The sequence below is a fragment of the Gorilla gorilla genome, chromosome 8, assembly GCF_029281585.2.
Source record: "Gorilla gorilla gorilla isolate KB3781 chromosome 8, NHGRI_mGorGor1-v2.1_pri, whole genome shotgun sequence".
Taxonomy (NCBI): Eukaryota; Metazoa; Chordata; class Mammalia; order Primates; family Hominidae; genus Gorilla; species Gorilla gorilla.
In genome coordinates, this window is record NC_073232.2 from 137,844,768 (window position 1) to 137,868,915 (window position 24,148).

The window sequence follows — 24,148 nt, forward strand, 5'->3', positions numbered from 1 at the left end:
AGGGAATGGTTGGCAACCGTAATTCCATCTGCAACCTTCATTGTCCTGTGTCATAGCATATTCACAGGCTCTAGGGACTAGGTTGTGACATCTTCAAGGGGCCATTATTCCACCTCCCACACTTTCCCAGCCCTGGCTGTGCTGGCCCTGACTGAGAGGAGGGGGCTTCCACTTCCGTCACCTGGCAAAGGAACCTCCACAGCCCAAGAATATTAACATTTATCAGGTGCCGGGCATGGGCCTCATGTGTTTTATGTAATTCAATCCTCCCAACAAAAGTATGAGGTAAGTAAAATAATTCCCACCATTGTACAGGTGAGGAAACGGAGACATGGAAGGACTTGGTAGTGAGACCAAGGCCCCATAGCTAGGAATGGACAATGCTGAGATTTAAGGCAGAACATGGATTCCTACAGATTGATTCGGGTGGCCGTTCATCGGGGAACGGATGTTTATTGCCCACCTCCTAGTGCCAGGCGTAGTGCCCAGCTGGGGACACAGAACAGGGAACAGCACCGTTATGACCTCTGCTTCTCTGTAGGGAGGACTTCTCCCACACGGAGAACTCGGCTCTAGAATTGGATAGGGGCGAAGGTGATGGTGGGCCGAAAGGAAGGAGCGGGGACAGGCAAGCTTCTCCCACCCTGCAGTCTCCCCTCCTCCATTTCGTTCTACATGTAGCAGCCAGGGTTGTTCTTAAACCCAGACCTGACAATTCTCTGCTGAAAAACCTTTCATGTCACTCCACTGCTCTCACCAGAAAGACCACACTCAGGCCAAGCACTGTGGTTCCCGCCTGAAATCCCAGCGCTTTGGGAGGTGGAGGCAAGAGGATTGCTTGAGCTCAGAAGTTCAAGACCACCGTGGGCAACACAGTGAGATCTCATTTTAAAACTTTTTAAAAAAATTAGCCAGGCAAGGTGGTGCATGCTTGTAGTCCTAACTATGTGGGAGGATTGGTTGAGCTCAGAAGTTTGAGGCTGCAGTAAGCTCTGATGGCGCCACCGCACTCCAGCCTGGGCAACTGAGTGAGATCTTGTGTAAAAAAACAAAAACAAAACAAAACAAAATCCTCTTAAACCCAGCTTATAAATCTTTAAACATGGGGCCTCCCCACCTCCCCAACCCATTCTCTCATCTTTCAAGACTCCTCCGCCCACACTCTATGCCCCAGACAGCCTGAAACCCCTTTCTTCCACGTCTTGCCTCTAGGCCTTTGAACATGCTGTTTCCTCAACCAAGCCTGCCTTTCCTGCTTCCCCCACCTCTCACTGCCTTTGCCATCTCCTCCCCTACCTCCTACTCCCCAACAGAACTTGGCTCAGAGCCATTCCCACCTAACTCCTTCAATGGGTGGCAACCCGCTAGAGACTCCATTTTCCTATTGCACACTTGCCACTTCCTCATCTTTGTTCGTGACCGGACTGCAAGTTCCTTGAGGTCAGGGGCTACCCGTCTGATGTGGTGTTGTACTGCCAGTGCCTGACATGGTGCCTGGCTTATGATGCTCAGAATATTTTTGTGGGTGGCTAGATGGATAAATGGATGGGTGAATGAATGGACTGACTGGTGCCTCAATTTTCCTGCCTTAACCTGTTAATCCGCTGCTACATCAGAGCCAGCCCTGCAGCCCAGCCTTCAACATGAGCAACTCCTGCTCTCTGTAGCTCCAGCCCCAGCCTGGACCTATCTTTCAGAGCCATAATGCTGAGACAGTCCCTGAGTCTTGGATGAACATGTGAGTACCTCCACGTGGTAACTGTGAAGGAGCCATGGCACACCCATCTTTCATGGAGCCGGGGCCTGCCCACCTCCTCCCTGGGCCAGCCACACCAGTGTTCCCAGTTCTTGAGTCCCTCTAGGTCCTTCCTGCTCCCCTAACTCCTGGATGCCTCTGCCTGAAGGACAGTCAGGACAATGCAAAGTTCAGACGTGCTCTCGCTGCATGGGATGGGCCTTGCATGTGTAAAAAGCTGTGTGTTTTTCTGTAGAGGACTCACCGTGTCTACACCGGACGGTTTCTGTTTGCACAACATTGAGTAAACTTCACATCCGTCGGGGAAGTCACCCTTTGGAATTACTGATGAAGGTACTCCTTTTGAGATGCTCTCATACAACTCCAAAAGATGCTCTGTCAGGGGCAGAGTGGTCCTATCTGATTTTTAGGGTTTATACATTTACTCTGAGAGTGAAACAACAGGACAAACATCATCTCACTGGCTTAAGAGGGCAAACAAAAAAGACCATTAGACAGATCATTCTTCCTGCCAGGGAGATAGCCCTATTAATACCTGCGCCCACACAGGCAAGCAGAATAAGAGGATTTCTCCATAGCTGGAAATTTATTTTTCCAAGAATGCTGAATAAATCCTGGTGGTTACTAACTAGCTAGGCTAAGACAAAAGGTCCTTTTCTTCCCAACTAATACACACTCTATTAGTCAGGACTCTGGGGAATGGGTGACAGAAACTTGCTCCCAAAGAGCTCACACTGCAAGGAGGGGTGCATTAGTTCTCAGGCCTGGATGAGGAATGGACTGGGTCCTCACTGGCTCACAGAACTCTTGTCTCTTTTCTGGTTCTCCCTGTGAGTCCGTTGCTGTCATTCTTTCCTGTGAGGAAGAGGGAAGATGTAGAACCATGAGTAGTTGTGTGCTTAAATCCTTGTAGTTCAGCAATCAGAGAGGAAAAGGGGCCTTATTCTCCCTGCCCAAGCTTTAAAAACACCCCAGAGAAGGATTTAGTGAGACTTAGCCTGAGCCCTAGGCCCATCCATGAACTGGGACAAGGGAATGGGATATCATTACTGGCTCAGTTGGGTCTATCTCTCCGACTGGAAGGATGGGGTACAATGAGGGGCAGCCCTCAGCAGAAGCACAGGGTTGAAACCAGGCAGGAAGTTTTCCAGGAGGTCTCAGGTGCTCTTCTGCATGGACAAAACAGTAAATATCAGGCTGGGTGCAGTGGCTCACGCCTGTAATTCCAGCACTTTGGGTGGTGGAGGCAGGAGGATTGCTTGAGCCCAGGAGTTGGAGACCAGCCTGGGAAACATGGCGAAACCCTGTCTCTACTAAAAATACAAAAAATTAGCCAGGCATGTTGGCGCACGCCTGTAATCCCAGCTGCTCAGAAGGCTTGAGGTGGGAGCATCACTTTAGCCTGGGAGGCAGAGGTTGCATTGAGCTGAGATTGCACCAGTGCACTCCAGCCTGGGGTACAGAGTGAGACTGTGTCTCAAAAAAAAGAACACACACACAAAAATTGAATATAAGTATTCATTATTTTAAATCATAAAAAATAATTTAAAATGTGGAGTGAAAACATCACCCATAATCCTGTCATCTCCAAACAACTGTAATTAACACGATAGAGTATTTCCTCCAAGTCTTTTTTCTCCAGGCACATGTACGTGTTTAATATAGTCCTGCCATATTGTATAGACAATTTTGCATCCTGCTCTTTTTACTTAAAATTATAACAGAAGGATTTTCTCATGTTATTTCCTTTGACTCTGTTCCCTGCACAATCCACTTCCTTTCCTACTCAGCTCTTTGGCAGAAAAAGTTTGTAGACTGCACAAATAACTGGAAGGAGTACTGACTTTTTTTGGTTTCCGGGGGAATGTGAGCAAAGAGAGGAGAAAGAAAGATTAAAAAGGGCAGGTCTTGGTGACTCTCACAGGGCTGCTGAAATAAACAAATGTCATATTCTATGAGAGCATGCCTTGAAATGGCTATACTTATCAGCATTATAGTCATTAATCACTAAATTTATTTTTCCCCATTTTTTAAATAACTGAGTCCACTGGACAGCCTTGAATGCTAGTGGAGGGTGGTGCTCTCCTGCCACAGCCCACTGCGGGGAAAAGAGTAATTTCCCAGAGAACCTATGGATTTACAGTGGGTTGTGGGCGATAACAGGGTTTTCTAAAAGCACTTTCTGCTTCAGGTGAGGAGAGGATGCTGTTCTGAGAGCTGCTGATAATACGTGGATCCAAACCCACAGGCTTGAGCTGCTTAATTGAAATTCACGTCAAAATGGAATTCTGGTTTAGCTCAACTTGACTACTATGGATGATGAAAATAAATCCCTGGGTCACACAAGGATAGTGATTGAGTAGAGCTTGTTTGCTGGCACAGGAATGACATTTCAACTGGAATTAAATTGTCGTCAGTTAACAGAACTGAATTTTCAGTGATTCTTTGACTTGAATTTTCTTTTTTCCCAAGATAACGTGGACAGGACCCAGGTATTTTCAATGACTCAGAAAAGAGTTCATTTGGCTATGGGCTTACCCAGCTTTAAGCGGGCTCTGCTGTCCCTGAAGAACAGAGCCAAGGGAAGGTGGGGTACCTTGTCGTCCCTCCTCCTCTCATTTTCCATCCTGTCTGTCCAGTCTATAAACATTCTGTGGCTCTACCTCTAGAATCTCCTCTGCTACACCCATGGCCAGACCACCCCATCTCATGCCTAAACTACTGTGGTCCCTTCAGCCATTATCCCCACAGTAGTGAGAGCAACCTCTCAAAAACCAAACCCACCTGTGCCAATCCCCTGCTCACAGCCCTCAATGGCTTCTTGTTGCCCTGACACCAAAACCCTCATTTGTAGCCCTGCTGATGGACTCCCTTTCTGACCCACCTCTACCTTTCCCCACATGCTGTGCCCTGGTCGCCCATGCCTCCTTCCTAGTTCTTGAAGCCCCCAAACTCGTTCCTGCCTCAGGGCCTTGGCACATGCTCATGCCTCTATCTGTCTCCTCCCCAACTCATTACACAAAGGACTCCTGATTAGTCAGATATTGACTCAAAAATGCCTTCCTTGGTGAGGCTTCCCTGAATAACTTCTGCTTTACTTCATTTCTGGCACACTCATTCTTGGAAAGAAGCTTGCCGTATTAGTCCGTTTTCACGCTGCTATAAATAACTGCCTGAGACTGGGTATTTTATAAAGAAAAGAGGCTTGATTCACAGTTCCTTATGGCTGGGAAGGCCTCAGGAAACTTACAATCATGGTGAAAAAGGAAGCAAACACGTCCTTCTTCACAAGGCAGCAGGAAGGAAAAATGCAGTGGGAAGGGGGGCAAAGCCCCTTGTAAAACCACCAGGTCTCATGAGAATTCACTCAGTATCATGAGAACAGCATGGGGGAACTGCCTCCATGGTCTAATCACCTCCCATGAAGCCCCTCACCCAACACGTGGGGATTATAATTTGGATTACAATTCAAGATGAGATTTTGGGTGGGGACACAGTCAAATCATGTCACTTGCTTTCTCATTCCTTCATGCCCATCTTCTTGCTCTGATTTGGTTTGGATTTGTGTCCCTGCCCAAATTTCATGTTGAATTGTAATGTCCATTGTTCGAGGAGGGTCATGATGGGAGGTGATTGGATCATGGGGGTGGATTTCCTCCTTGCTTTTCTCATGATAGTGAGTGAATTCTCGTGAGACCTGGTTGCTTAAAAGTGTGTGGCGCCTTCCCTTTTGTTCTCTTCCTCCTTCTCTGGCCGTGTAAGACATGCCTGCTTCCCCTTGACCTTCCACCATGATTGTAAGTTTCCTGAGGCCTCACCAGCCATGCTTCCTGTACAGCCTGTGGAACTGTGAGGAAATTAAACCTCCCTTCTTTATAAATTACCTAGTCTCAGCTAGTACTTTAGCACAATGTGAGAATGGACTAATACAGTCTCCCCAGTTTGAAGTAAGCTTCTTGAAAACAAGAATGTTGTTAGATCTTGGTCAACATGATTTAGAAAGTACCTGTTGGGTACTTAATAAATATTAGTTGAATAAAAGAATGAATGAACATGCAGTTCTGAAAAGGCATGGTCTGTATTATTAGACATGGAGGAGATTTTGGAGTGTCAGCTTCTCTCCAACAAATGGCTGCTTGGTTTTTACCACTAGTTTCTTGCACATTGGACTTGTCTTTAAACCATGAAAGGATCCCTTTAACATTCATTAAAGTCAGGCAAGTGAAAGTCTTATTTCTAGTACAGGAAAGCAAAAGCGTGACTCTAACTAAAATGTCAAGTGCCCTAAGGTGTGAAATATATTTAAAAACTCTCCATTTGCTCTTTTGTGGTAGTACCCTTTGTCAAAAGCTTTTCTCCAACTTTATTCATGCCTGATAAATGGAAGAGGAGAGTTTTCCCAGAATACCATAAAATACACCAGCTAGACAGGGCTATGAGATTTAAGTGGCTTCCTGCCTGTCCCAGTGCCTGGAGGGGTAAAGGGGAGGAAAGAAACTTTTGAGCTTGAAGACTGCTGGAGGGAAGAAAAGAGAAAACATAAACTTAGGTCCCAGAAGCTTCTGAGAGGGAAGGGATCAGACCCCAACCCTTGTCACCAAGGGCCCACATTACTGAAGCCCGCTAGGTGGGATGGCTGGTCCTGGTCAAAGTCCAATGACCAGAAAGGGCGCAAGCTTCTACTGGCCTCAGCCTCCCGCTTCCAGTTACAGGCCCCATCCCTCTGACCAGGGCTAGGGAAATGACCCATCCCGGCCCAATCATAATCTTCCATCACCCTGACTACCATGATTGGCATAGGGATGGTCACATGACACAACCAGGCCCATCAGAGTCCTTCCCTGGGACTTTCCTGCCTGGAGCTGGAAGGGAAGAGTCCTCTATAATCTCTAAGAACCTCAGCCCAGAGTGGCCTGAGATGGAGCAACCTGAAGAAAGCCCACTTGCTGCCAGAGAGAGTGAAAAAACCAGCAGACACAGACAAAGGAGTCCCAAGGACATTTGTGCTCAGAGTAGAAGGTGTTGGTGCTCACCCCATAGCCCTGGCCCACCTGAGTTCTCTAGCAGCAGCAGCAGCCTAGGGACAGCTTCCCTCCCATCTCAAGTCCCCACATGTTTCCTCTCTTCCTGAGGCCTTTCTCCACCTTGTTCTGTCTCTGATGCAACCAGGCACACCCTAAACAGGGAGATTTAGGTTCCCAGGGACAACCCTCAGTCAGGGACGGGAGTTGATTGACAAACACCCCCAGCCTGCCATTCTAGTACCGAGAAGATTCTGAGGCTGATGCGATGGCTTCTCAGAGGGTCCCTACCAGAAAGGCCCTGTTGCCCCTAGTATAACTCACCACTCAGGCACATCTTCCTGGGTAATTCATCCTCCCAGGCACATCCTCCTGCATAACTCACCCCTCGGGCACATCCTCCTGGGTAGCTCCCCACTCGGGCATATCCTCCTGGGTATTCTCAATTTCCTGTCCCACTTTTCCCCCACGTCCTTACAAGGACTTTCTGGAAACACCTTTTAAGTAAACTACCTGCACTCACCTACTTCTCTCGGAGTCAGCTTTTAGGGAACCCAAACTAATCAGGAATGGCCTGTCTGTGGGTTATCCCTAAAGCCAGTTCAGTCTCTGCCTTTTTCCCCCCGAAGGTTGAGTAATTGAATTAAATCCTGTCATTCTCAAGCAAAGAATCATGAAACAGAGAAGGTGGGTAAATCACTCAACCCTGGGATTTTGAGAGAAGTGGTCACTGGGGGATGTAGGATGGTGGTCTCTCAACCTTATCTGAGCTCGCACCTCCCAACCCATGGAAATAATTGAGGCCCAGATGCCATGAACTGGGCATATCCCTGTAGAGGGTAAGTAGCTGTCTGTCCTCCCACCCAAAGAAGCCTGCATCGAGCAGAGTTTGGCTTCAGCCACAGAGGCAGCAGTGAGAGGAGGAGGCTGAGCTCCACTCATACAAGGCCACAGTGACGCATGGTCTTAGGGGGTAAGCAGGGGCTCTCACCAGACCTCAGGGAAGGGGTGGTTTTCCCGACTCAGCCAGCTGGAGGAAGCGAATCTGAGTGCCTTCCCATGGCAAGGCAAAGGGAGTAAGAAAGCCAAGGAACATGCTCAGAGAGATGGCCAGCAGCATCCCGCAGGGGTGGGGTGGAGTGGTGCCCTCAGGGAGGGCTGGCAGCCTGTATCCTAACAGCTGCATCATCCCTAAGAAGAATCATGAGTTTCACCTCAGTGATGTCTAGTTGTAAAGCACTTTCACTCCCATAATTTAACTGTATCTTCTTAACCTCAAATTCTAGACCACAAATTTTCTGCACATTTCACAGAGGAGGAAGTTCAGGCTCTGGAAGGTGAGGTGGCTGCCAGCTCCACAGGGCCAGGGTGCATCCCTAAAAACAGACAACTTCCCCAGTCTCAAGAGCATGGTCATGTCTTTCAAATAAATGCACATACCTAACTTTAAGTTTGGTTCTTCCATTCTGCTGCGTGCGTGCCTACAGATCCAAAATGGTGGCCAAGTGCACTGGATTTTATCATTTATTTGAGTGAACTTGACTGCTTACTTAGCTGCTTAAAAGTTTAGTTTAGAGAGTGATTCAGCGGCCTACACCTAAAGGCAACAATTCATCATTTGTTCATTCAGACAGTCAATAAATAAACCTCAGGAATTTACATGGATTAAGAGCTCAAAGTCTTCTTGAAGTGGTATTTTTCAGCACTTATTTCACTTTGGGTTGCTAGGAGATAAATTGGTTTTTTTAAAAAAGCAATTTGCATAAAGACCAGGAAAGCATTTTAATAATGTCAATATATAGCCAAATGGACTAAAGTGCTAAAGTGACAATTTTTCACTGGATAATTAAGCCTCCAAATTTAAATGTTATAAAAGAGATATAGTTGTATTCCATGGAGATCTATTCCACTTAGGTAGCTAATTATTTCTCAAGAACAACACTGAGTCATGTTAGACATCTTCTTGCTAATCTAATAATATTAAGAAACTGGGAGATGGTCCTATCCTACCACACAATCAGAAATGGAAAACTGGTAGGATTTTAATTGCAGAATTGTGGGAAATTTATTCTTCTAATCACTAGCACAAATCTGACAATCTGTCCAGCAGCCAGGAACTAAATTGAAGTTTACTTTCCCTGATACATACGTTGTAAATTTCACTAATTTGAACGGGTGGAGAGGAAGGCTGTCTTAGTTCAGTTGTGCTGCCGTAACAAAATCCCCGAGACTGGGTAACTTACAAACAACAGAAATTTATTTCTCACAGTTCTGGAGGCTGGAAGTCCAAAATTAAGGTGCCTGCAAGTTCAATGTCTGGTAAGGGCATGGTCTGTGTTTTCAAGATGGTGCCTCTTGCTGTGTCCTCCTCCAGAGGGAATGAACGCTGTGTTTTTGCATAGCAGAAAGGGTGGAAGAACAAAAGGTTCTTTTTGTTTTGAATGCTGCATGGATCCTCTTTTGTAAGGTATTAATCTCATTCATGAGGGCAAAGTCTTCACGACTTAATCACCTCCTAAAGGCAGAACTTCTCAATACTATCATACTGGCGATTGAATTTCAGCATGTGAATTGTAGAGGACACACTCAGACTCTAGCAAAAAGCCCATCTATTTTGGTTAAAAATATCAGCTGTAGGACTTATGTAATACTTTTAAAATGTTTTCCTTCAAGTCCAAATAGAATCTTGAGTCTGGCACAAAATAATTATATAAGTGTCAGCCATTATTATTGCCTCTATGTAGATACATAGCCTGGAAGAAACTAAAAAATTCTTTAAAACAGTATGGTAGATCATTTGCAAAGAGTCTGATCATTCTTCCCATCCGTGTACTCCAGCCTTTTCATCCTGTGACTTTACTGCTTCTCCCATCCAGAGAGGCAGAAAAGATGTCTCTCCTCACCACCCCCAAATCTGTCAAGCCTGTGACTTGCTTTGAACAACAGGTTGTGGAGGGAGTGACACTGTGGGAGCTTAGAGCAGGCCTCAGAGACCTCAAATCTTCCACTCCTGTCCTCTTCGAGCTGCTGCCACTATGCAAAAAAAGTCCCAGCTGGCACTGTGGACATGAAAGACCACCTCGAGAGAGAGGCGTGCCTGCCATGTTATGAGTCTATCTTGTACCCAACAGCCCCAGGACAGCTACCAGACTAGGGCCACCTGAAAGACTCCAGGCAAGACCAGCAGAATCACTGCCCAGCAGAGCCCAGCCAAAGCTGCTGACACACAAAACTGTCCACAAATAAAATGGATGTTGTTTGAACCCACTAAGTTTTGGGGTGGCTTGTAATGCAGCAACAGATCACTGATACAAATGGGTTTTTAATAAATGTAGATAATTCAGAAATAAGAGTATAAAAATAATCCTCGTAATCCTACCCCTAATTTTAACAGCCATTAATATGTTGGTATTTTCCTTCCAAAGTTTTTCTTTATGTTTTTTACAAGGATGAAAACATTGATCTGAAATGCATCTCCTACCTCCAGTTCATCTGTTGAAGCCCTTACCACCAAGGTGACTGTATTTGGAGATAGAACCTTTAGGGAGCTAATTAAGGTTAAATGACATCATAAGTGTGGGGCCCTAATCCAATGGAATAGTGTACTTGTAAGAAGAGGCAGAGACACCAGAGATTTCTCTCTCTCTCTCTCCTCCTCTAATGTGCAGAGGAAAGCCTCTGTAAGAATGCAGCAGCAAGAAGATAGCTGTCTACAAGCCAAGGGGAGAGACCTCACTAGAAACCAACTGTGACTTCCAAAGGGCAGAAATGTGAAAAAATACATTTCTGTCACATAGTTCATCCCTCCTGTAGTATTTTGTTACAGCAGCCTGAGAGGACTACTACACATATTGAACATCTGCTGTTTCATGGACCCAATACAAATGTTTCTTCATGTCATAGATAGCCTTCAACATCATTTTAAACAATAGCTCAGATAAATGTCTCAACATGGGTCCATTAGAAAATACAGCCTTAGGCAAGGATTAACCTGCTGATACTTTCTTAGGGAGGTGCAAGCTCCGGGAAGAGACCTTGAGAAGAATCGAAAGAAAAACACCAGGAAAAACACAAATGCTGTGTGATGAGTCACTGTGTTGACTGAGATCTCACGACAAACTGCACAAAGACATAGCAGGTCAGTCATCCCCTGGCTTAAGGTGTGTCCCGAGGGCCTGCGAGGAGGAGCTATACCATGGACGAGTTCCCAGAGGGAGAAAGTGGAGAGGATGTACCTGCGCAATTCCCTCCCGCCTCCCACTTCCAGCAGGTCAAGAGTCACCCCCAGAGGGAGTGTCTTGGGCTTAGAAGACAATACCCCAAAGTATGGCACGTTGGTGTGCTGAGTACTTTGAGCTGAGGAAGCTTGGGGAGGCCTCAGAAGCAAGGGCTCTTCAACCTTCTCCGCTTTCTCCCCCAAGGCCTGTCATAGAAAACAAAAATCCTCTCCCCCAAGGTGGATCAAAGAAACTAGAACTCCTCTACCCCAAAGCTAGCCATAAAATATGGGAAGGTCACTCTGATCTCTCTTTCCCTTGTAAGCCCTCATGGGACAGGTGTCCTACCCTATGTGTAGAAGGGAAGGAAAGTCTTACAGAGACAAAGAATCCGAACAAACAGGGCTTTCTGGATTCCCCCACACAACTCACCCAGTTTGTTACCCCTTTTGTGTACAGTCACGTTTCTCCACAACTATCCACTTCTTTCATCAGACTTCGCATCAAAATCCATAGTTTTCCCCAGGCTTTTGGGACTTCATTTCCTTGGGAAGGCTCCCATGTCACATAAAACTTTCATTTAATGATTTGGATTCGTTTCTGCTGTTAAGCTGTCTTTGTCAGTTTTACTTTCAGCCCTAGCATGGAACCCTAGGAAGGTTTGGAAACTTCCCTGCCCTATAGGAGCTAACTGTCCCATAGGACTGGGATGTGTGGTCCAGTCCGTTGGGTTTGCACAGAAGCCCTGACTTGTGGTATTTTATCTAAGTTCAGTAATAGACGGCAACTGTGTGCAGGTGAGACACAGAGCTCAAATGACAGTGAGACAGAGGCCGTCTGGGGCATCTGACAAAGCACACAAGTTTGTGTCCTATATACATGTAGATAGCATAATTTAGTCAGTCAAATGTTTCAGTCCTATTATTGTATACTTAGTTGGTTTCCAATGTATTATCTTTATAAATAAGGTTGGGATAGACATTTTTATAAGTTAACCCTTACTCTCATCTGTGCTATTTCTTTAGTGTAAGTGCCTAGAAGTAAAATCATTGGGTCAAAGGTAATGAACAACCTAGACAGACACTATTATATATCTTCATATATCTTGTAGTTTTCAGGTCTTGTACATTTCTTGTTAAATTTATACCTTGGTATTTTATTTTATCTTTTTGACTCTTGTGAATAGGATCTTATTCCAATAGTATATTCCTTAATGGGTTAGTGTGTATAATAGTCTATCAAAAAGATTTGCCAGGGTGGCTCATGCCTGTACTTCCAGCAGTGTGAGAGGTCAAGGTGGGCAGATCGCTTGAGCCCGGGAGTTCGAGACCAGCCTGGACAACATTGTGAAACCCCGTCTCTACTAAAAATACAAAAAAAAAAAAAAAAAAAAAAATTAGCCAGGCATGGTGTCACACACTTGTAGTCCCAGCTACTCAGGAGGCTGAAGGGGGAGGATTGCTTGAGTCCAGGAGGCAGAGGTTGCAGCACTGCACTCCAGTCTGGGCACCAAAGTGAGACCCTGTCTAAAAAAAAAGAAGAAAAAAAAAAGATTTGCCAGGCGATACGGTTTGGATCTGTGTCCCCACCCAAATCTCATGTTGAATTGTAATCCCCGGTGCTGGAGGTGGGGCCTGGTGGGAGGTGATTGGAAAGGTGGTTTCTAGTGGACTAGCACCATCCCCCTAGTGCTGTTTTGTGATAGAGTCCTCTTAAGATTCACTTGTTTAAAAGTGTGTAGTGTCTCCCTCCTCTCTCTATTTTCCTGTGCCTGCCATGTAGACGTGCCTACTTCCTCTTTGCCTTCCACCACGATTGTAAGTTTCCTGAGGCCTCCCCAGAAGCAGAAGCCTGCACAGCTCACAGAACTGTGAGCCAATTAAATGTCTTTTCTTCATAAATTACCCAATTTCAGGTATTTCTTTACAGCAGTACAAGAACAAATTCACTGGGTGTGGTGGTGTGCTCCCAGCTACTCAGAGGCTCAGGCAGGTGAGTTGCTTAAGCCCAGGAGTTCGGGGCCAGCCTGGGCAACTTACTGAGACCCCATCTGGAGAAAAAAGGGTTTTATGTTTTGTATTATCATGTTTTAATTTAATTTTTAAAAGTTATTAAACTTACACAGTTGAAACTTTTAAAGTTTAAAAAAGTTATAGAGTAAAAAGCCTCCCACCAGTATTCTCACTGCTGGAAACAATCAATGCTATCAGTTTCTTACCTTAGAGACACTTTATACAGGCCAGACCAGTGGCTCACACCTGTAATCCCAACACTTTGGAGGCCAAGGTTGGCAGAGCACCTGAAGTCAGGAGATCGAGACCAATCTGGTCAATGTGGTGAAACCACATCTCTACTAAAAATAAAAAAATTAGCCAGGCATGGTGGCATGCACCTGTAATCCCAGCTACTCAGGAGGCTGAGGCAGGAGAATTGCTTGAACCAGGAGGTAGAGGTTGCAGTGAGCCAAGATCTCACCAGCCTGGGCTACAAGGGCGAGCAAAGCTCTGTCTCAAAATTAAAAAAAAAAAAAAAAAAAAAAAGAGACACTTTATATACATGAAGCAGACACACACACACATATACACACGTATCCTTCTCATTATAACTATAACAAGTAATAGTTCTTCTGTGCCTTGCTTTTGTTCATTTTGCAATGTATCTTGGAGATCATCCCATATTAGCTGCTAAGGATTCCTTTTTTTGTTTTTTAACTAGATTCTCCATCATAGTGTGGATACCATAATCTATTTAATCATTCCACTGGTGACTGGCATTTAGAATGTTTCTAATCTTTTGCTATTTCAAAAACAGCGGTAACTTTGTAAACATATCACTTCATGCACATGTGAGTATATCTCTAGGATAAACTCTTAGATGGTGGATTAATGAGTCAAAGGGTACAGACATTTGTAATTTGGATAGAGCTCTCCATAGAGGTTGTACCAATTTACGTTCCAAAAGGATTGTATCCAAGAGAGTCCCTCACCTTCATCTCAGTGCGGTATTGACTTTCTCTATCTTTGCAAGTGTGATTGGTTAAAAGTAGTATCTTAGTGTAGTTGTCATTTGATTTCACTTACTGTGAATATGCGTTAGTTCATTTTTGCATTGCTTTAAAGAAATACCTGAGGCTAGGTAATTTATAAAGTCAAGAGGTTGAATTGGCTCACAGTTCTGCAGGCTCTACAGGAAGCAGAGTGCTGGCATCTGCTTCTAGTGAAGACCTCAGGAAGCTTCCACTCATGGTGAAAGGTGAAAGGGGAAGCAATGCAGCATGTGACGTGAGTGGGAGAAAGAGCGAGAGAAGCGGGAGGCCCCAGGCTCTTGTTTTTTTTTTTTGTTTGTTTGTTTGTTTGTTTGAGATGGCATCTCGAGCTGTCGCCCATGCTGGAGTGCTGTGGCCCGATCTCGGCTCACTGAAAACTCCACCTCCCGGGTTCAAGCGATTCTCCTGCCTCAGCCTCCCGAGTAGCTGGGACTATAGGCACGTGCCACCACGCCCAGCTAATTTTTTGTATTTTTAGTAGAGACGGAGTTTCACCATGTTGGCCAGGATGGTCTCAAACTCCTGACCTCAAGTGACCCACATGCCTTGGCCTCCCAAAGTTCTGGGATTACAGGCGTGAGCCACGGCACCCAACAACCAAATCTCAGGTGAACTCACAGAACAAGAGATCCCTCATCACCAATGGCTGGCACTAAGCCATTCATGAGGGGTCCACCCGGTGATTGAAACACCTCCCACTTGGCCCCACCTCCAACACTGGGGGTACCTTTCAACATGAGATATGGAGAGGAAAACCTCAGACAATATCGGAATGATTTTCAGCATCTTCCCGTATGTTTAAAAACCATCTCTATTTCTTTTTTCTGAGAACTACCCATTTATGTTCTTTGCCTATTTTCATGAGATTGTTTATTGTATAGATTTGTTAAAAACAGCAAACTCACTGGCTTCTCCTTTTCATTCTAATAGTTTGTCAGTTGACCCTGTTGGATTTTTCGGATGAATAGCTAAAACACCTGCAAATAATTACCACCCGTATCTCCTTTCTAACATTCTTATCTTTTTTCTGTGTGTGTATTTTTACATCAACTTAGAATTTCCAGAAAAGCATTAAAAAATAGGGGTGATAGTGGCCATCCTTGTCTTATACCTGACTTTAAGGGGAAGGCTCCTAGCGTTTCAGTAACAAGTGTGATATTGGTTGATACACTGAGATGGATACTCTACTATTTTAAAGGAGTGTCTTTCTATTCCCAGTTTACTGAGATATCATTAGTGTTTTGTAAATTTGATCAGTATTGGATGTTGAGTTTTATTAAAATATTTCCAGAATACATTGAAAGAATCATATATTATTTCTTTGTCTTATAATATGATAAATTACATCAATAGATTTCCTAACCCTAAACTATCTTTGCATTCCTGGGATAGTGCAAGACTCAATTATCTACTATTGTATTTAGGATTTCTGCATCTCTTATGTATAGTCATATGAAAAATTACAGTATAATTTTCATTTGGTCAGAATTCACCATATGACATTGAGCTATTATCAGAATAATATTGTCTGATGAAGAAATATGATTCAGTGTACGCTCATCTTCTCAAGTGATGTGGTTTGTAAAGTCTCGGTATCACAATTGGTTAGATTGTTCTTGGGCAATCTTCATCTTTGAGCATCATTTTGCTTTTCCAAATCTGCATAATTAAGTTGCAGGTCTCCTTTTTCACAACTGCAATCACGTGTCTGCAAGGTGTCTGCAGGAAATCCACTTATTAACATTATACGACCTTGGACAAGTCTGTTAATGTCTCTCAGCCTCATTCTCTCTCTCACTTTTTTTTTGTTTTAATTTGAGACAGGCTCTTGCTCTGTCGCACAGGCTGGAGTGTAGTGGCACCATCTCGGATCACTGCAGTCTCCACCTCCTGGGCTCAAGCAATTCTGCCACTTTATCCTGTAGCTAGGACTACAGGTGCGTGGCACCACACCCAGCTAATTTTTTTAAAAAAAATTTTTTTGTAGAGAGAAGATTTCACTGTGTTACCCAGGCTGATCTCAAATTCCTGGCCCAGGTGATCCTCCCACCTTGGCCTCCCAAAGTGCTGGGATAACAGATGTTAACCGCCACGCCTGGCCTTCTTTCTCTTTTATTTTATAAAAAGGTGGGGGGCAGCTAATCATAGTACTATCTTCATGGTGGCAATATTTTGTAAAGATTAATAAAATTTTACAAAAGCCTTTAGCACAACATTATAGGGTAAGAGCTCAAAATGCGGCAGATATTATTATTACTATTATTACTAGACTAAAAGTGTTTCCTGAAAACCAGTTCCATCCAGTGGAAGTCCATGTCAATAATGTACTGACTTAGTGAGTGCCGCTCAGTGCTCAGATAAGATGATGTTTATGAAAACCCATTGGAAAAAAGCACTATATAGAAGTTAGCTATAATGAGAATAATATTGTCTGATGAAGAAATATGATTTACTTTGTGTTGATCTTTTGGATTGGTGTGGTTTACAGAAACATCATGACACAATAGAGAGATTCTATATATAGATATAGATATATTGATATATACACATATTATGCAAGCAGGAGTTACAAAAGGGCTCCAAAAGTTGTTCTGTTGCACAGTTTAAATGTTCCTCTTCGGTTATGTTCACATGAGTAATGTTCGTGGGATATATTTTTTTCCCCACACGTGGCCCAAAGGTGAATCGTCTCACAACGGGCCTGGCCTGCACTGTACTATACCTGGAGAGAGCACAGCCCAGTGATAACGGTGGATCTGAGCTCCCTCCCTTCCACCAAGCTGTGAGGCCATGCACAAGTGATTCTCTTTCTCTGTGTCTTAGAATGATAATGACAGAAATCCATTTCATTTGGAATTTGAGAACGAAAAAGTGAGTTACTAAAGGTAAAACATTTACAATAGTGCCTGGCCTATCTGGGAAGCATTCAATGAGCGTTTGATGTCATCTATATTATTTTAATTACTGGACTCTCCTCTCAACTATCAACAGGAGGGAAGATCAGTTGGTGGATGGTGAAAGTTTAAATTCAATGTAGTCCCCAAATCCCCCCAAACCCTTGCAATTTGGCTCTGCCCTTAGTAACTGGGAGCCACCAAGGCCCAGAAGTGAGGGCCCCCAAGCTGTGTGGATTTGTCTTGAAGATCTTCCCGCAGTGGGAAGCCAACAGCTGGCAGGATCCACACACTATCCTCCTGGAGTGTCCTGTAGTACTCTAGAACTGTCTCAGCTTCACTATCTGTGTGTACACATGCTGGGAAACCGCACTGATCAATACCCTCGTGTCTGCCATGGTTCTCTCTACACTGAATTTACTTGAATCAATAGGAAATTAGTGTTCCTGTATTAGAGCAAATCTTAGTCTTAGCCTTGAAAGTGTAGCTACAATACACATGCATGTTCATGAAGCTGCCACATTAAAGGGAAATATCCCTCAGACTCAGAGGATCAATTAGCAGATGCGTTCATGACGAACTTGTTTACTCTGCTCTTGTCAACTTTTCTTTGTTGAAACTGACCTTCCCTGCTTGTATGAGAATCATTAGTGCCCAACAGGAAAGACAGGGCTTTCCGTTTCACAAGTCTGTGAGCGTTCATTTCTGAGTAGGGCCCAGGCTCAACAATATTTTCACAGAGTGACAGTCGTAATCAAGTCCTAACAAATGACTGTCCCGCACAATAGAACTGCAAATAAAACTCTACATGTTGAATGTGCTTATTGTTCCTCCTTGTTTGCAAACATGTACACAGTGAGATCTTGATTATTTCAGAGCTTGGAAAAACAAAATTGTCTTCCAGTCTGTTTGAGCACTGGTTTATTTTTCTGGCTCCTGGAGAAATGCCCAACTTTTTTGGAAGAGCGTATCTTGTGCATCCTAAACCCTCCCGCTGGGAGAAAACCTTCGGTAAAGACAGCAGGCATGAGGAAAGCGAGGCTGGGGGTGGCAAGTGGAGACCATCCCCATGAAGCCAGACGTGCGTTAGGCCACCAGGGCCACCAGCCACAGTCTGTCTTTGATGAGCTTCCTGTGAGTTCTGACCTCCGTGTAACGACTCCTCTCTAACTACATGCTCACAAATACAACATATTTTTTCTTTGCTTGTATAGAATGTAGCTACTTGAATTTTATGTTTAGATTTCTGTAGAAGATAGAGGAGAAGGCAGTGTTTTTCCTACTTTCTTACACAGTCACTCAACACAATGCTTCTGACATCAGATATGCTGGGTTTCCTCCCTGCACATCCAGCAATTCTCTAGCAGACACCAACTGAATAAAAAATCCTGTCATTTCATTCAGTTTTGACACTATCCACCTAGAGATGGCTTCAGATCCCTCAGGGCGAGGGCTCAGTCCTACAGCACTCCCATATGAGAGACCAGTCCCAAGCCCCAAGTTGTGACCCATACTTCCAACCACCTGGCTATAAGTCAGGAGTCCCACAACCCCCTTCCTCACATTTGATTACTTTGTTAGAGCAGCTCACAGAATTCAGGGAACACTTTACTTAGGCTCACCCATTTCTTATAAAGGATGCTACAAAGGATAGAGAACAACAGCTAGATGGAAGAGATGCCTAGGATGAGGTATGGAGGAAGGGGCACAGAGCTTCCATGACCTCTCAGGGGCAACACCCTCCAGGAACCTCCATGGGTTCAGCAACCTGGAAGCTCTCCAAACCCTGCCCGTTTGGGTTTTTATGAAGGTTTCATTATGTAGGCGCGATGGATTACATCACTGGCCACTGGTGATGAAATCGACCTTCATCCTCTCCATGCTCCACTGAGGGTGGGAGGTGGGGCTAAAATTTCAACCTTCCAATCACAGAGTTGATTCTTCTGACAACCATCCCCCATCCTGGGGCTGCCCAAGGGCCCCAGCCACCAGTCATCTCATTAGTATGACACTTGCTACTTTGGGGATTCCAAGGATTTTAGGAGCTGTGTGCCAGGAACCAGAGGCAAAAACCAAATGTATATTTCTAATTATATTATAACATCACAAGATTCAGGAGGAAAGAAATCATCCCCAACTCCTGAGAAGTTGCCATACTCTAGAAAGAATAATGGAATTTGTAGACCTAGACTTCTCATCCTGCTTCTGCCACTTGCTATGTGACTTTAGACAACATGAGTAGCTTCTCTAGACCTCAGAGTCCCGTTAGGGTAATAAAGTCTTCGGTGCTTGCCTTAAAGGATTGTTATGAAATTCAAACAGGCTAATACATTAGAAAATTCATGGATGGTGCAAAGCATCACACAGTGTAAGGCATTATCCCTTACAGAGGCATGTGAGGTTAGCTCCTATTAAATGTTCGATGAGGAAACAAAATACAATTTTAAAAATGAACAGATATGCAAAAGGGCAACTCTTGTGTGCTTCCACTACAAATAGGCAAATTCATAAAGACAGAAAGTAGAAGAGAGGTTACCTGGGGATGAGGGGAAGAGAGAACAGGGAATTCGTGTTTGATGGGCACAGAGTTTCTGTTGAGGATGATAGAAAGTTTCTGGAGATGGATGGCGGTGATGATTGCACAATAATGTGAATGTACTTAAGGCCACTGGATTATACACTTCAAAATGGTTGATTTTATGTTATGCAAATTTCACCTGAATTTTAAAAGAGAAAAGAACAGATGTGAGTCTTCCTAGTGGAGGTGACACAAGGGATGTTTTGGTAGAGGAACACGGAGTAGCACAGGAGACAGGCAAGCACGCTGGCCTCTCTGGAGCTGTAGGGAGCTGTCTGAGGCTAGAGTCACAAGCAACCTCTCTCCCAAGACGTAGAAGGACCCAACTGCCATCTGGATTATATTTTGGGGAAGAGGGACCACACCTTACTTTAGCCCAGAAGAACTTAAATTTTAAACTTCTGGTTTCTACAGTATAGTAGCCAACTGTCTTCTCGAATAAGTAGAGCAATGGACAATTTGCTAGATACATATTTAAATAAGCAAAGGTTAAAAGTCAAAGCATTTTTTAAATGTCCCAGCTAAGTGAAAACAAAAAGAGAGCAGATGTAATAAAATTAATAACAGAAAAAAACTGAATTCATAGTGAAAATCATTAAAAGAGACAACTGGGATCTTTTATACTGATGAAAAGTGTATGCTTGAGCTCTCATATACTCAGCAACACAGCTTCAAGATAGCGGAAGCAGCTGAAAGATCAGATGGGATTGAGAAGCCCACATTAGAGTTTAGCACATCTCTCTCAGACATTAATCAAGTATATTTAAAAAATGTTTCCTTCAAAAAAGCTCTCAAACCTACATTTTTAGAAATGTAAACACACGATTCTACATAAATATGGGTCAAAGAAGAAATTGTGCTGACATTTTTGAGATATTAAAGAGTGAATGACAAAGTTCAAAATATCAAAATCTATGTTTTTGCTAAACTATTACTTAGAGGGAAAGTCACAACATATGTTTGGGAAAAAAAGGTTAAAATTGATAAAAACTGTCTGCACAAGTTAGAAAAAGAATAGCAGCATAATGGCAAAGAAAGCTGAATGAAGAAAAGTATAAAACTAGCAAGGAATAAACAGAATAAAAGAATATACAGAATCCACAGAACCAACATTTGTTTTGTAAACTTAAATAGACAAACATCTGGCAAGATTGATTGAAGAAGATCTAGAAGGAGAAAAAGAGAAGTCGCAATAAAAACTATTAGGCATATAAAGGGGTAATATAACTATAGTCACAATTAAGATTTTAAAAATTAGAAGAAAGCTTTGATGTAAAACAGTATTCTTTATGTCACAGGGTTTGAAAATTTAAGTGAAAATGAATAATTTTATAGAAATACACATTACAAATGGTGAATTTAGGAAATCAGAATGGATCTCTTAAATAAATCTGAATCAACGGTTTTCTCACACCGAAGGCCCTGACCCAGTCATCTTGACAGGTGAGATTTACCAGGCCTGCAAATAATAAATAGGTTGTCCCTCCCTCATAAAAATCACCCCCCCCCACCAAAATAAATAAATATTAATAAATGAAAAGTTCCCCAACTTGTCTGAAGCTAGCATCACATTGATATCAAAATCAGACAAGAACATTCAGAAAAAGGAAAATCCTTGGCCAATCTTCACAGCATCCGCCTAGCTAATCTCTCTGTTGCCATTTTTGCCCACTTAGTTTTTCTCCTCTTTGGGGCCCAGGGGATCTATTTAAAGTATAAGTCAGATACATCACCAACCTGCTCAGTAGCCCCTCCTGCTCAATATGTGCTGCCTTCCCTCTGTGCTCCTCCCCAGCCACCTCTCTGTCCTGCCCTCTACTGCTGACTGTATGCCCCCCTTCCAGCTCCCCAAGCAGGCTGTGCACTCCTGCCTCAGGACCTTTGCACTGGCTGTTCCACTGATACTCACATGGCTCACTCCCGCCTTTCTTGAGCCTCTGCTCAAATGCCACTTCCTCAGAGCATCCTGCCCTTATCACTTTGTCTAGGATGGCAGTCACTCTCCACCTCCTTCCCCTGTTTACTTCTCTGCCTAGTACATAGCATTACCTAGTTATTGTCTCCCTGTCTAGAATGTAAACCCTACAAGGCAGGGATTTTTTCTATTTTATTCCCTGATGAATCCCAAAGTCCTGGAACTGTGCCTGACACATTGCTGATGCTCCAAAGTGTTTGTTAAACAAAGAAAGAAATCTCACTTATAAAGTTAGATGTCAGGAATCTGCAATCTGAATCCAGAAATTATTTCAAAATACTAATAAAGCAGCAACATGACTAGGTAAGTATTTAACCTCAGGAATGCAAGGATGGTTTAACATGAGAAATGTGCCGATGTAACTGTGGTGGGCTGAACAATGGCCCCTCAACATGTCTGTGAATATGTTGCCTTATACAGCAAAAGGGACTTTGCCAATGTGATTGTCAAATATGTTGACATCTGGATGTTATCCTGGATTATCAAGATGGGCCCATAAAATCACAAAGATCCTTATAAGAGGAGAGAAGAAGGTCAGAGTCAGAGAAGGAGATGTAAGGCTAGAAATAGAGGTGAGGAGGTTAGAAGGAAAGGGAAGAGGAGGAAGAGGGAGGGAGAGAAAGAGATTCAAAGATAAAGCAAAACTGTTGGCTTTGAAAATGGAGGAAGGGACCATGAATTAAGGAATACCAGTGGCACGTAGAGGCTGGAAAAAATGAGAAAATGGATTCTCTCCTAGAGCCTCCAGAGGAAGCACAGCCTGGTTGATACCTTGATTTTAAGGCTTTTGACCTACAGAACTATAAGATAATAAATATGTGTTGTTTATTATCTTATTGTTGTTTTAAGCCATTACATTAGTGGCAATTTTTTACAGCTGCAATTGGAAATTAACACAGCAATTTACCACATTAACAGATTAAAGAAAAGGAAATCTCAGTAGATGCTGAGAGAGCATTCAACCACCTGCATGAGAAATCGGCAGATAGGCCCTATAGTCCCACTGGCAAGGATCAAGCCAGCCATTCTTTATGGAGTGCTGTTTCAAGCACAGCTCAATATAACAGATAACCTGGGACTCTGGATTCAGAAATTCCTGGCTGGGAATCTGGACTTAAAAAGCAGTTGTGTAAATTTGTAATCTCTCCTGTTAACTTGCCTAATCTGTAAAATGGGTTAAAAATATTACCTACTTCAAAAAGCCATTATGGGATGACATGAGATGCCCTTTGCAACATTGCTAGAACAGCTGGCACCTGTGAACTGCCTGCCCCAAAAAGAGTGACCCAAACTTGGCTCAGCCCTGCAGGTGACCACATGCAATTTTAGGGGAGTGACTGTTGACTTCACCATCGCTTAGAACTGCAAAGTGCTTACACTACCCAATGTTGTAGTCCATCTGTCTTCTCTATCCACTGCAGGTGCATGTTTGCACCTGAGGCTTGGACTTCACATCAAACTCTACTTGTGTCCACCATGTGAAGTCCATTCTTTGTTCCACCCATTGGGGTTCCTCCAGAGCCCAACCACTGTTACCAAGCTGTACTTGGGTCTGCTCACCCAGTGCACAGAAAAAAAAAAAAACACTCACATGGGCATTTGCAGCAAGAGAAAGTGAGGCATTTATTACAGGGTGCTGAGCAAAGAGAGCCTTGCAACTAATGCTTAATACCCAAACTGCCCAATAGCTTACAAGCAAGAGTTTCTAATGGTAGGGTTACATTTCAGGAAAGCAGAAGTTATGGGAAAAGCTGTAAATCAATACATGGAGGTTTTATGTTGGTTTGGCCCAAAAAGGCAGAATATCTTGAAGCGGGCACTTAAAGGTTATAGGTGGATTCAGAGATTCTTTGTTTTGCAATTGGTCAAGGAAGCAAGGCTTTCCTAAAAACTGAGGGTCAGAGTAAAGGAGCCTTCAGCTCTGGCCTGGAGGACTTGCTCCAGGCCCCACAGGAAGAAATTTAGAAGAAAGAATGGCAGTCAGGGTTTAGTCCTTAGTTCCCCCTTATCTAGATCCACATGACAACGGTTGACATTTTCCATTTGGCGGGGGGCCTGTGTTTCCAAAAACAACTCAAGGGCATATGCTAGGTGTTATCTTTTAGTTTCTATAGGGATCCCAAACACTTTGTGACTCTGGTTCACTTGGGCGGCTATTGTTGAAGTTATTATTTCCTTCTTATTTAGCGGGTTATTTATTTACTTTCTTAATTGCTGATTATAGAGCTAGCTAGGTGCCTGGAATTTCCCTTGAAGAGACTCAAAATTTGCCCTTTATCTCCATGCCAGGGTTAAGGAGGGGGGGAGTGGCAGGCCCCTAAGAGGGGTCCCTGCTAGGGTCTGTGGGCCACCTGCAAATATGATTCTAGCCTCATGTCAGCAGGACACACAGGTTTCCTAAGTCTCCAGTGTATGGTTGTTTGTCATGTTCTCTGGCCTGTCTTTGAAGACACTGCTGATATAAAGCACATTTGTTGAGGTCGTAGTCTAGGCTGGACCCTGCCCAACTGTTATGTGTAAGCTCACCACAACGCTTCAGGGTAGCAACAGTGGAGGAAACAGGATTACAAAAACTGGGTTAGTTTTTTGGCGGTGATGGTAACCCTGTCTGGATGATGCTGAGGCTAGCACTCCTCCTGCCTTTGCCTCTGAGCGTGTCTA

The 24,148-nt window shown here is 43.8% G+C and overlaps 1 protein-coding gene and 1 long non-coding RNA gene across 2 annotated transcripts in view; one reads left to right on the forward strand and one right to left on the reverse strand.

Moving 5' to 3' along the window:
- Nucleotides 1-106: 106 nt before the first annotated feature.
- LOC101147528 (uncharacterized) lies at nucleotides 107-4,103 on the forward strand. Its single transcript, XR_175701.2, has 5 exons — nucleotides 107-285; nucleotides 761-875; nucleotides 1,617-1,738; nucleotides 1,992-2,089; nucleotides 3,948-4,103. It is a non-coding gene; the product is annotated as an uncharacterized lncRNA (long non-coding RNA).
- Nucleotides 2,259-24,148, reverse strand: part of TEX36 (testis expressed 36) — a 107,386-nt gene continuing 85,496 nt past the window's right edge. Inside the window, exon 4 of the mRNA XM_019035106.4 lies at nucleotides 2,259-2,611. Within this exon, the coding sequence (XP_018890651.2) occupies nucleotides 2,486-2,611 (126 nt within the window). The 3' untranslated portion in view covers nucleotides 2,259-2,485. The remainder of the gene's footprint in view (nucleotides 2,612-24,148) is intronic.